Below are 13,426 nucleotides of genomic sequence, written 5' to 3' on the forward strand. Positions count from 1 at the left end.
TTGGAGGTGTCGCCATAATGAATGTTCGGTCCGGCTTACGGCAGATTGTTCAACTGAACTCATTTATCCGATAGATAAGCTACAATTACTAGCAACATTACTTGTTACTGTTATCTAAAACATGGTTAAACTTTTATAACATCATTCTTTATTCATAATTCTATAAAAAAATATCCTATACTGTTGTTTGTTGAAGTATTTTCAACCTCAATTGCGCCTGTAATTATATAAGTAATTTTTCTTTTTATTATTAAAATCCTAAGGCTCTAATAAAAGTACTAGATCTAAATCTAAATACTTTGTGAACCTGCGTTTTTAATAATACTTATCAATTTATTTCTAATATTATAAATACGAAGATATTGATGTTTGTATGAATGTTTGTTAGAAGGTATCTGAAAGGATTTCGCTGAAATTTGCAATACATGGAGAACATAGTCGGGAAAAATACATAGAGTCTTAAGTATAGTATATGAAAGTATATCTCAATACAAGGTACTTCTTATATTGAACGTAACGTAGTTAACCAGTTAAGCCGACAATAATGATTCATATAATGTTTTAGTACTAACCCAGTTATTTACTTCTCCGTTGATAAGGAAAACTTAAGTAAAACCTGTTTCAATAAAATATTTAATCTGTATTTATATCCTCACAGAAATTATGAGTTATATTTTTATTTGCATTTACATTATAATTTTTTTTGTTTATAAATGCGCTTTCTGGTGCTAGAATTTAAATGAACGTGTTATATAAAACGTGACATAGAAATTAAGTAAATATTTCGTAGTATGCGCAGCAAAATGTGTACGTTTGGTCATATTTATTATGTTTATTCTCGAACAATATCCAACATTTAAATCTTGTACTTCATATTTTTTATGACAAAAGCGCAAAACAGTAGTGTGCTCTTAGTGTTAAGAGATAGACAGAGGAGTTCCAGATGCTTCACTGGCATTTGAGAAAGAAGTAAGCTCGCTTCTGAGGACCTTAAGTTGTACCGGTTTAACAATACAGCTAGGGATAGACTGTTTATTAGTTTTATGTTATTTAAAAATGCTATGTTATTTAATTTGAAAATTTAAAAATTTCTTGTACTAACTAACCTAATCTACATATAAACCGTATCGTCAGTTGTTAAATGGAATAGGAAACCATATAAACAAAAAAAAAAGTTTTTCTCGAATAAAGGCCTAATAAAGAGTACTTATTTGGTGTATAACAATTTGCGACTTTAGTACACTCAAAAATGTCTTTTCCATGGCAATGATACTGCAAAAGACTCGATCACAATTGCAAAACTCCAAAGGCATTTAATTACAGTGACTGAAAAGAACATTTCATTGTAGAGCTCGGCTGCATTTGTCGAAGACTGTTCCACATTTGTTCCTTTTTGTGACAAACAGAAAGGCGTCAGTACGGCGCAGCGCGGTGTACTGTTTCATCTCGCTGCAGGCGACGCGCTTTTTAATATTTGATGGAAAATTCAAGCACTACATGTACTTTTCTCAGTTCATTATACTAAAATATTTTTATCGTGATAGGAGAGGCTAAGTATTAGGTAACTGGCCTCCTTTTTACCTGTATACTTGTTTAAGGGATAAAAAATAAACAGTTGATAAAAACTAAGCAACAATTCCACCATGTTTTTTATAATTTGCAAACCGTATGTACGCTTCTCCTTATATAAAACATTAAACAAAAATACTTGATATACATATATCGTTTATGTTGTAAATATATATCACTTGAGTTGGAAAATCCAATTAAAGTTGTTCGAAATCCTTTACGACATGCAGTACAAACATAGTTAAACTTGCCTCTGTATCTCACCATTGCACTAATCCAAAACCCAATGCATTCCACTTTGCGTATCGAGTGAATCGTTTAACTGAAGCATACTCTTGTTCTAACACACTTTCGACAAAATCACAGAATCTCACGGGTACTCTACAAGATTTTATGTTACATTGTCAACAAGTAACAAAGTTAAGTATAACTATCAACCTTATAGATCACTAGTTTTTTCCCGCGGTTTCATCTGCGAAGAATTAAAAAAACTAAATAATCATTTTATGTATTTTAGTAGACAATGTTCTATATCTATTACAAATTTCATCGAAATCTGAAGACCCATTCTAGAAATAATTTATAACAAACATCCATCTATCCAACTAAACATTCGCAGTTATAGTATTAGTAAGACTATAAAATATTTTTTAAATAATGGCTAATTAATACGAATTAATGTTATGATATTTGAAAGTCCGTAAAAATTATTATCAAACATCATCATCATCTCACTATACATACGTGCCCACCGAGGAGCTCGGAGCCTATCCAAAGTCACGGGTGACTAGGCCATAGTCAACCACGCTGGCCCAGTGCGGGTTGGTTGACTTCACACATATCATTGCATTTCTTCACACATACAATAGTTAAATTAATTACCAATTAATCAAACATAACACCCAGAGTAGAATTCGAACTGAATGGTTACTCACACAGTCACAATTAACATGCGTAGATACTTAAAATCAAAAAATAATCCTGTCGGTCGAGAAAAAACAATCAAATGGCATCGTTACGAAGAAGTATTTTAATTGAAAATATCATTAAATGATCAAGATGTAGATAAGATTGTGAAGAATAATCTGTGTCTGAAAACTTTTGAGATAGGAATAAGGAGGATCTAAATTACATTATTCATTACAGTAACAACTAGACTACTCGTTAATTAACAAAGTTGTAATGAAAGCCTTGAATGGAAATCGGATCTAGTGGATTTTAAACTTTAATTCTGAATACTAGTAACTTTACAACATAATGTTCATAATAATATAAATAGATTCGATGTTTACGCGAAAACGATAAATAATCCAAGTATGTTAAAATGATATTACTTATAACACACATAAAAAATAAAACATACAGACAGACGGCTAAAAATATACTTGTACGGAATATCGGTTGCTTATTTACCAATTGCTAGAATTAAACTTTACGTTGAAAAATATGTAATTACTTATTGTGTTAAGATTAAATAGTAATTTTAATATTCCATGAGTTAGTTACATTCACTTAACGTTATCAATCAAAGCATATGTATGTATGTCATATGATATAGTAGACGTACAATTTATTTGGCTACGTTTATTAGTATTATGATAAATAGTGGCATTAATCAAGTAGTCATCATTGCGGCAACCTGCAATGCAGCTTACTTAAATGTGAGCGAATTTAGAAGAAGTTTTCTTTCTTTTAGTTTTATAAAATTATAAATGCGAATGTTTGGATTGATGTATGTTTGTTTGAATGTATCTCCAGAACGGCTTAACAAATTTTGATGAAAATTGGCACACATGTAGAATAAAGTCTGGAGTAACGCATAGGGTACTTATTATAATATTATTTTTAATTTCGCGTGGACGGAGTCGCGGGCGACAGCTAGTATACCATACATGTTATTACTTAAATTTGTATCTTCTTATCACTTGTGTAGGAAATTCCTCTTTCGGATTTATCCATTCTACTCTTAATTTAGCCTTCTTAGACCAGGTCTGTCACGTTTTTTTCTTGTTATTATTGTCATAAAAAGTTGTGTTCTTGAAAAAATCAAAGTTAAGTATAAACTTTATACTTAACTTAAAATCAATAAGGATTTAAACGTACTTCATTGCTCGTTTGCGTTCTATACAATTATTTATTGCGATAAAGTCATTTTAACTTCACAAATCTCTACAATATTTTTAGGTATCGCAATTCTTACGAAAGATCCGTCCCATGAGGATAATTATCTTCTTGGAATCGCTTTGTAAGCGAATAGGAAAACCCAGTATGATAAATTAAGTAACGTACAAAAAATAAAGTCACTCACCTAAGCTAAGCTACTATGCAAGTCTTGTAAGGTTACAAGGTGTTCTGATTTAATATGTAATTAAAAATTGAACAACTACATAAAAAATATACTTGAAATTAAGGTTGCTATTTAGAAATTTTATTCTTACCGGTCTTATTTCTAAGGTTATGTTTTAGTACAAAAGATTTTAAAGATTAAATTTAAAATTATGTTATTTTATATGCGTCCGGAATTTTAATTCTATTAATGTCATACTAAAATTAGTAGTCGTTATAAGTGAATGTAATCATTAAAAGCAACAAAAATAGATCGTGTCCATGAAATGCGATTTTTTATTTTACAATTTTATTAATTGTAAAGAATTAATTTAAGCGTACATTGTAAATTCATTTGGTAAAAAGAAAAAATATTTGAATAAAGAACAATAAAGGAATGCAAAGAATCGAAAATTAATTAAAGCACTTCGTAGAGAACGTTTCATTGTTGAACACAGATATTTGTCAGCAACTGTTTCACATTTGTTCTTTTTGACAAATCGGAAGGCGTCGGTGCGGTAGTGCGGTGTGTAGTCAATATTTCATCTCGCTCGAGGCGCTCGCTCGTTTCAATATTTAGTACAAATTCTCAATACCTCGGCTTTATCTTCTTATTAATAAGTGGCATCATAAGCAAACAATTTCAAACTTGACGTATTTAATTGTATTAACATCTTAATTTATTCCAAAGTCCAACCTTCTTTTTTATCATTATGCTTGACTATTGCCCACGACTCCGTACCCATGGTATTAAAAAAAACTTTGTAATGTAAAATGTGTTCTTCCAGACCATGTTGTATATTTGAGTCAAATTTCATCAAGATCCATTGAACCGTTCTATCCATCCAAACTTTTGCATTTGTAGTAATTGTATGATTGGTCAATTACTTTCTGGATACATCTTTAAATCGATGTAATCTTGAGCTAACATTTTATCCCATTGAAGTCACATTCATATATCGGAAATTGGTGGTTCTATACAATTCAGACCTTAAAAAAAATTCAAATCGTAAAATTCCACAATTTCATATATTTTCTTCTTTTTAAGATGAAAATTAAATTAGTAAAAGATAACGATCTAACTTCAAACAAACCTAACATTTAATATAATATGGAGATTATTGGGATGTCAACAATCCTCGATTCAAACAGTCCTTTGATGTAAATTCCTGTTTATTTAATGAGACCGAAATTAACTTACTTGATTATATTGGCAGAGGGCGTTTGATTCTTTTCAAATTTCTTTTTTATTTTATTAAGTTTACTCATGAAATATATTTGTCAATTTAATATGACAAGTAAGAAGAAAAAGTATAAAGTTAAGCTATGACTCACTTTGGTTTTACTTTTAGTTATTGATGTTGACTTTTGAATTTTAAATCGTTTATAAGTTTACTAAATACTGTTATACAAAATACGTAATTTCCCAAGGGATAGTGGAGGCGTCTTAGTAAATTAACTTGCCTAAACATTCTGCAATGAAATACGTCTTTCGCTACGACACCTGGATACTTAGAATAAATTGTGAGCACGATCAAGTATAATTTATTCTTATTAACATTACTTTTAATAATTTTCACGGTAACTGTTGTCAAATTAAAAAAAAATCTTGACTTTAAATTACGTTTTCTATGTTACAGCCCATAATAAGTGTTACTAAATAAGCATGTTGGATCGGTGAAAACCCACAACTTTACTGAAGCCAGGCGTAAATTTGTTTACGCCTGATGATCTATATCGCTTAATAATTATATTTTTCTACGCGTACTTAAGGCAGCACATATTTACAAAAATAAAATAATATTTTTTATTAAAATTACGTAATAATTATTTGTATTAAGAGATAATATTGACTGGAAGTGGTAGCAAGAGTGGTGTTTACACCTCCAATCGAATCCTCTACATTACGTCACATTCCATATTGTAGCATTTAGAGATTCCTCGCCATTATGATAAATAATATGGGCATAACCAGGACATGTGTCAATGTCCTTTTGACTTGCGGATGTCCATAGGCCGCGATGATTACTTCGATATTCCCGCTGTTCGTTTGCCTCCATTTCTTATCAAGAATGAAATCATTCATTCTTGTACTTCCCCAACAGAACAAATATAAGTATAAAAGGCGTACTTTAATTCTCTTTCCGTAATTAGTCACGTGTAATTCATTTTTTTTAGAAAATTTACATAATACTCAAAAGGAGGTAAATTAACTCACTTTGCATTTCGCAAATTAGACTGCGCTGTTCTCTCTTTTACGTTTGAAATGGCAGTAAAATATAATTTTCATATTTTATAGAGCTTCAAACATGTTATGTTACATACAGATTATGCTAATAAAATATTTCATTATGGTTAAGTCAAACAAATAAAAACAACTTCTTACTCGTTCAAAGAAATATTATCACTGGCCAAAACCAAAAGTTTTTTCTTAGTTTTAAATTTTAGGCACTGGTATTACTACCAGCCATATTACTATAAAAAAATATAATATGTTTACTTTCTTAATTTGTTAATTTTTAAATTAATCTTTTTTTTTTTAGATTTTATAAAGAAACTAACTGTCACCCGCGATTCTGTCCGCACGAAATTAAAAAAAAAACTTAGTAGGCTATGTGTTTTTCCAGGCTATATTCTACATCTATGCCAAATTTCAACGAGATCGATTCAGCCGTTCTGGAGATACCTTCAAACAAACATCCATCCATCTTAACGCATTTATATTATTAGTAAGATTTCAAACGAGGAAAAGATATCGCAAGTTATCTTAATCTTTAATTAGGGCATCTGACAGATCTTGTATTTGTGGGGTTGGTAGAAAAACTGAAACTAATGGCTAAGTTTAGTCAGAGATCAATTATAGATTACAATTTAATAAGAGCTTAACCCAATTGCGTGTTATATAGGTTCAAAAGTATGCATGGTCAAAAACGAAATTAGCAAGATTTTTATTATTTCAACATTTTTATTTTATTTGCTGCCAAATCACTATTTTCTTTGTTACCTAATACTTCGGCTATTGTAATTAGCCTTATCTTCATTACGTTTTACTTTTAAACGTAAAAACATTTTACTAAAAAAAGGTGGTTCAAATATACTCGTATTCTAAAAGGTAAACGACGAACAATATTATTCTAGATGACAATAAGATTAAGGCTTCATAACAGATTTTATAACAATGATTTCTACAAAATGAAAGATGATTTTAGCTCTGACATAGTAATTACGTTGTACAATAAATTGCCGTTGAATCTTTTCTCGCTATATTTCTTTTTAACATCTTACAACAGATTTTTTTAACAGGCTATTTAATTTTATGGTTCTATCATGTACCATTATATCCAACGAAATTATGATCGGGGGAATAATATGTTATTTTAATCATTTCAAAGTTAAATCTGTAAGAATAAAGACCAAATTTACAATTATTTTACTTATTGCTTATATGTAAATAAATAAATAATATCGTTTTTGTTTATATTTGTATGTCTTAAGAGTTATAAAGCTTCCAGAGGATCTATCACATGCATTTGCGACAAACTATTCGTAACGTGATTGAGGTAATTTGTATAAGATTTGCACAGATATTTTATATTGGGAAAGTTTATCGATGACATTATGAAAACACATATCGTAATAATTCGTGATAGACCCCTGGAAATATTTAAAGACAGATGCCACACGACAAATGTGTAACGCACAACGTCATAAAGTCACTCAGTCAGGTTTAAGTATCATACACTTACCTTTCATTAGATATTAAAATTTTATTTACTAACATCGGCTTTATTTTATATTATATCATTCAAATAACAATTACTGCATTATTCAATGTAAGATAAAATCCAGTTTAATACTTCCTTTTCCAGTCCAATTATAGTCGATACTTGATTGTTCTGTTTCTACAATTAAATCAAGACCGCGACGTTGTGCAAGCTCGCTAAATTTAAATCCCAGAGAGAAATCGCAGAGTTGAGGAGGCTATTTAATTATTTCCGATTTTCACGATAAATGCCTGAAATATACTGAATTTTGGTAACAAATCTCATCTTAACGTTCTGGAACTTTAATTTTATTTGTTTTTGTTACATTTTTACATACATGTAATCATCATCAGGTCACTATACGTCCCCACTGAGAGGCTCGGAGCCTATCCTAAGTTAGGGGTGACTAGGTCATAGTCAACCACGCTGCCCCAGTGCGGTTTGGTTGACTTCACACGTGTCTTTTAATTTTAAACACATATCTTCAGATATGTGCAAGTTGCACCACGATGTTTTCATTCACCGTAAGAACGTGGAATAAATGTACGTATGTAAATCGAAAATCGACCTGCAGATTACAAGTCAAGTACTTAAACCGCTGAGACACCGACGCCTTACATCTATGTAATAACACTTTTTACGTGAGTCAATTTTAAATATAAGCTAAATTGATTTTAGGATTTCGACTTCAAAGTTTCACAATTTCACTAACTTTTACTTACAGTGTGATTTACTCGAGACAAACAACGATTTAGACATTCTTGGAATAATTGAGAATGTAACAAAGGTTAATCAAAATCAGGTATTTAATTCTAGCATTAAGTTTTTTAATAAAAACTTCTAAGTTAGAAGATCAGATCACTACAGTTTTATGTGATAAATAAGTAAAATTTTAGCGCCAATAGGTTAAGGGTACGTATTTCTAATCGTCGATCGTAAGTTCGAATCCCACCATTCAACTATTGTCCTTAACCAAATCCTAGTACAAGTCTAGATCTTGGTTGGAATGGTACACGAAATATTAGTAAATTTGCAATCATCAGCTTATATTAAAAAAAAAAAACTACGTTAAAACACTTTTAACAAGATATTAAGTTGCTATCAAGTTTAAAGTTTGGTTGTAGTATCGTTAATTCTAACAGTTTTTACGAAGACCTTACCTGACCCAAAAGTTTGTTGTAACTTGAAAGTAATGAGACCCTTTCCATCCTTAAATAAATGTTATGTTGTATAACAACTTATGTTTGTTTACTAAGAAATAATCAGAATACTAATTTGAAAATAAAAATACTTCGAATAACTGTTAAAACATTATTATGGAAATTAAGTTCCGACATTTGGTTATAAGTAAAAATATAAAAGGGAATTCTAAAATTATAGAGACAAGCATATGATAATAAGACGACGTTTATAATATGCTACTAATTGGCTTAGCTTTATAATAATAATGTCTCCCTTACTCTTTACGGCTCTATATAGTTACGAGAAGGGACTCTATATTTACCAGTTCAACTTTAATAACTTTTCTTAACTGTTTTGTAGTCTTATGTAAATTAATATCACAGAACTGGGAACGTAACTTTTCACTACAGATAGATGCATATTTTTCATGTATTCAGATCTAAACATTATAAATTCATAAAATAAATTTAAGCACAACTACTATTTAGTATTATCACGTCGTAGTGAAACTTGTCTTATTAAAATTGGAATTTAGTGTTAGGAACAAAATCCAAAAATGTGGCAGTGTATTGATCCAACACTAGCCTTACTAAAATGTCGACGTTTGTGTCCACTCACTATTCATTATGACACTGGACTTTGTAACGAAATCAAGCGAAAGTAGATATGTAGGTTTTACTTGGAATCACATAACAGAGTGACTCCAATAGGTTTCAAATATACTTTTTGACTAGTTGGAAATTTATTTTTCTTTTTAAATATTAACATAGTGGCGCTGGAAATAAAACAGATTTACAATACAATATTAAAATTTATATTAATATCAGCAAAGATAAGGGTCGTGTGGGTAAAAAATAAAATGGAGGTCTAACAGCTGGGACGACAGCAATTGATTGACGTCTGTCTTAGAGGTTTTTGTTTATTCGTAAAATTAGAAATCTCTTTAATCCATAGATGTAGAAGATACGGTTTAGCGGATAACATCATGCGCTGTCACTATTCTATCTTTTATTTGGTTATGAAATGTCCTTGACTTAACGAGCAATTCAACAAGCTTTTACCTTTTTATTTGTAGCTCTCGTGATAATTTAGCATCATGTGTAATTTAGGATAGGACATCTTAACTTTGTTTTTAATCGTTCAATAAATAAATTTTTGTTCCTTGGATTTAATGAAACATATATTAATTTCGATATTATACTTAATTATTCATCTTCGTTTGACAAATACGTAAACTATGTTTTGAAAAAAATTGAGCCAAAAATAACGACTATCGTTTTTATTAAATACTCTAATGGTAATTTGAATAACCAGATTGTCTACCAAACTTTACCTTTGACATAACTTTAATATGGAAAATCCTGTGAGTTCCAATATAAACTAAGTTTACAAGGACATCCTTTGAGCAGCGTTATGTAAATCTCAAGAGGTAGTTGAAAGTCACCGGATAACCTTTATTAGTGTTTGTGTTAGCAAATCTTATTAACTATGTTGTGTAGATCAAACGTTTGCACCGATATTGGAAATTTCAAATTTTAAATTTGCATATGCAAACTTCCGCGTAACGACGATATGTAACTAGTGACACATGAAATTCGCAACACAGGAAACGAAAAATAAATATAATATAATGGTAAAGCTTAACAATGATGCGATAGTTTTTAGATACGTTAAATAGATAAAAAAATTAAAAACTCTATCAAATATTTGTCATGCCACTTGACCATTTTTTTCTTCTTTTTCATAGTCGTAGCAGTTTTTTCAGACTGGTCGTAGTCATCAAGTATTAATAACGCTTCACGATGCGCCGCCACTCCTCCAATTATCAATTTATTCTGACCTTGACCAATTTATTCCGTGCAAGATGCATTACAAAACACCGCGTAATTTCAACTAAAATGTTGCAACAACATATCACTTTAGATATTAAATTGATTTTAGTTTTTATTAGGATCAGGTGTAGGCAACGCAATGTCAGAAACCGCAACTTAACCGCAGATATGTTACACGCCGTTTGCGCTTGTAACATGATTGACCGCAATGTTACATTTTAATTCATACCCACAAATGAAATATTAAATAATTACCTATGCCTTAATACATAAACGTCTTTTTATTCAATGCTAATACTTAATGCTACTAAAGCGTCAATAGCCTAATGGTTAAGGGTACAGATTTCCGTTCACGAGGTCGGAGGTTCGAATCCCGCCATTCGACTATTGTCGTAAACCATATCCTAGCTCAAGCTTAGAGCTTAGTTGGAATGGTAAAAGAAATATTAGTAAATTTACAAAAAAATCTGCTAACATTTTACTACAAAAAAAAAATGTAGTAAACCAAAACTGGATCTAGATTTTTAATATTTTGAGTAAATAATAATTGTCATTTTTTAACACATTTATTTTAACTACGTATAAAGTTAAAAATGACGAATTATTATTTTTTTCACCCCAAAAATATTAAGTAATAAAATTAAACTGTTCCAAAATTTGTCCATATATATTTTTAAATTAGATTAAAAACTAGCGACCGGAAGAAAAGCATTTTAAATGTTCTCTTTGAAGTTTTTAATAAAACGCAAAAGAAGCTTTCGCATACGTTGTAGCATTCATGAAGAGCAAACATTTAAATAGACAAAATTGCGATTCATTCGCAAGGTTTTTATTATCAGTTTCACGCTATTATTTTAAATGTGTTATATTCTTTTAGCCAATTTGTTAAGTAAAATGGCATGAAATGTGATAGAATTGGAAAAGTTTTAGTAAAATATCTTTATTACCTTTTGAAATTTCAGAAGCTAGAGCGCGATAAGTCGCCGTAGGAGAGAGAGTTCTAAAACGCGGTGGAAGAGAGTTCTAAGTATTTTCTATGCTGCAACACTTAGTCTTTGTTAATCAACTAAGACAGCTAATTTTCCAGTTGTGTAAAATCTTACACGCATGCAAAATAGGTAAAAATGCGGTACTTCATAATTTTAAAATAATTGAAAACAATAGGTTTAGCATTTTTGAGTTCAACTTGTCGTTGGTTTCTGAAAGCAACATATCTGTATAAAACACATCGTAATGCCTTGCATTTTCTTTCACAAACCAGATATAACAGTATGTTTTAAATGAATATTCTAGTCTCAGAATCCCACGGTTAGATTTAGATTAGATTTTTGATATTGTTGGCGCAATGTTGGTCAATGCATTGTCAGGGACGCAAATCAGTGTTAACACGCACGGCCCCCAGTGGACCACCCGGCTGGTCACGTTGCGCGTCGCTTTGATTTACGCGGCCGTTCGTCAGAACGCCCGCCGCTAATAAACACAGTTGAATAAATTACACCAATATTGCATTGTTGCTTTGTTATTTACTGTCTACTGTCAAACTTCAAATTTATTTGTTCAATATGTCCTAACCTCGGTCAAATATTGGAGAGCGTAACCCTCATAGCTTTTATACAATTTGTTGCATTCTGTAACGATAAAATAAAGTTTGAAAAGGTAGAGGTAAAGAGAGATACAATCCTATCAATAAGCTGTATAATATAAAATATAATCTGCTGGATCTTCGCAGTTTGGTGAACAAACAAAACTGGTGATGATGACGTCTTAAACACGAAGACTTTTCTTTGAATAAGTGCTACAATTTATTGTATCTACTGCCAAGTATTTCTTTAGATTTCGTATATCACTGCAACAAATCATATTTCAAGTTTCGAATCATACATCTTATTGTAACACGATTACTCATAATTAGACTGGATTAGCGTTTCGCCTAAAGCATAAACGGTGTGCAGAAAAAGTTTCGAAGAAGACACTTTCTTAAGTACGAAGAAAGACAACACCTGACCATTGCTACTTCAGAGTAATAAGATCGTGTTTGTTCATATTTAAGTACATGATCTAAACTGTAAATCGACTACGTGACTAGAAGCACAGATATAAGGCGGAAATCTGGCTGCAAAAATTTGTATTTACATCGACATGATAATTTACAAAATATATACTAATCTAGTGCAAATTTGTAAGGTTAACATTGATCAATATGAATCACATAAAATACGCGTAAGTCGTGGATATGCGAAAACGATAACTAACGTAATTTTTTTTAATTCGTCGGATTGATATTTTTTGCATTACACGTTGCAATGCTGACATGCTCTTCTCATTATGTAATTACCTAGTTATCAAGCACCAACATAAAAATATAAAAGATTTGCATAGTACACATTACGGTATATGTAAAACAGGCCTAGTAAATAATATCTTTCACATATTTCAAAGTAGATATACTTGTTAATAGTTAACAATATTGATGAAGTATTTACCTCAGCAGCTCAGATGTCTTAGTAAGTGAATCAGTCGCCTTTACACCTAAAGTTGTCTCTTGGAAATTTAATATGGGATATCTGGAGATGTTTACAAACTAAGAGTAAGTTTGGCAGACGATCCTCCGTGTACCTTTATGTAAATCACAGGTAATTGGTAGACGTCTCTCGAGAACTTTTAGTAAGATCTTTGGAACATTTAGTAGTGCTGCATATTGTATAAAACGGAATCTAGAACGTTTGATACACAATAGTCTGTGGTTTTTGCTAA

At 30.8% G+C, this 13,426-nt stretch overlaps 1 protein-coding gene across 1 annotated transcript in view; it reads left to right on the top strand.

Annotated features, from left to right (window-relative positions):
- LOC106123225 (uncharacterized protein K02A2.6-like) overlaps positions 1 to 12,146 on the top strand; it is a 37,513-nt gene extending 25,367 nt beyond the window's left edge. Inside the window, exon 4 of the mRNA XM_013319457.1 lies at positions 12,040 to 12,146. Coding sequence (XP_013174911.1) covers positions 12,040 to 12,146 — 107 coding nt within the window. The remainder of the gene's footprint in view (positions 1 to 12,039) is intronic.
- The last annotated feature ends 1,280 nt before the right edge of the window (positions 12,147 to 13,426 follow it).

This window comes from Papilio xuthus, unplaced genomic scaffold (genome assembly GCF_000836235.2).
Source record: "Papilio xuthus unplaced genomic scaffold, Pxut_1.1 DF826115.1, whole genome shotgun sequence".
NCBI classification, from domain to species: Eukaryota; Metazoa; Arthropoda; class Insecta; order Lepidoptera; family Papilionidae; genus Papilio; species Papilio xuthus.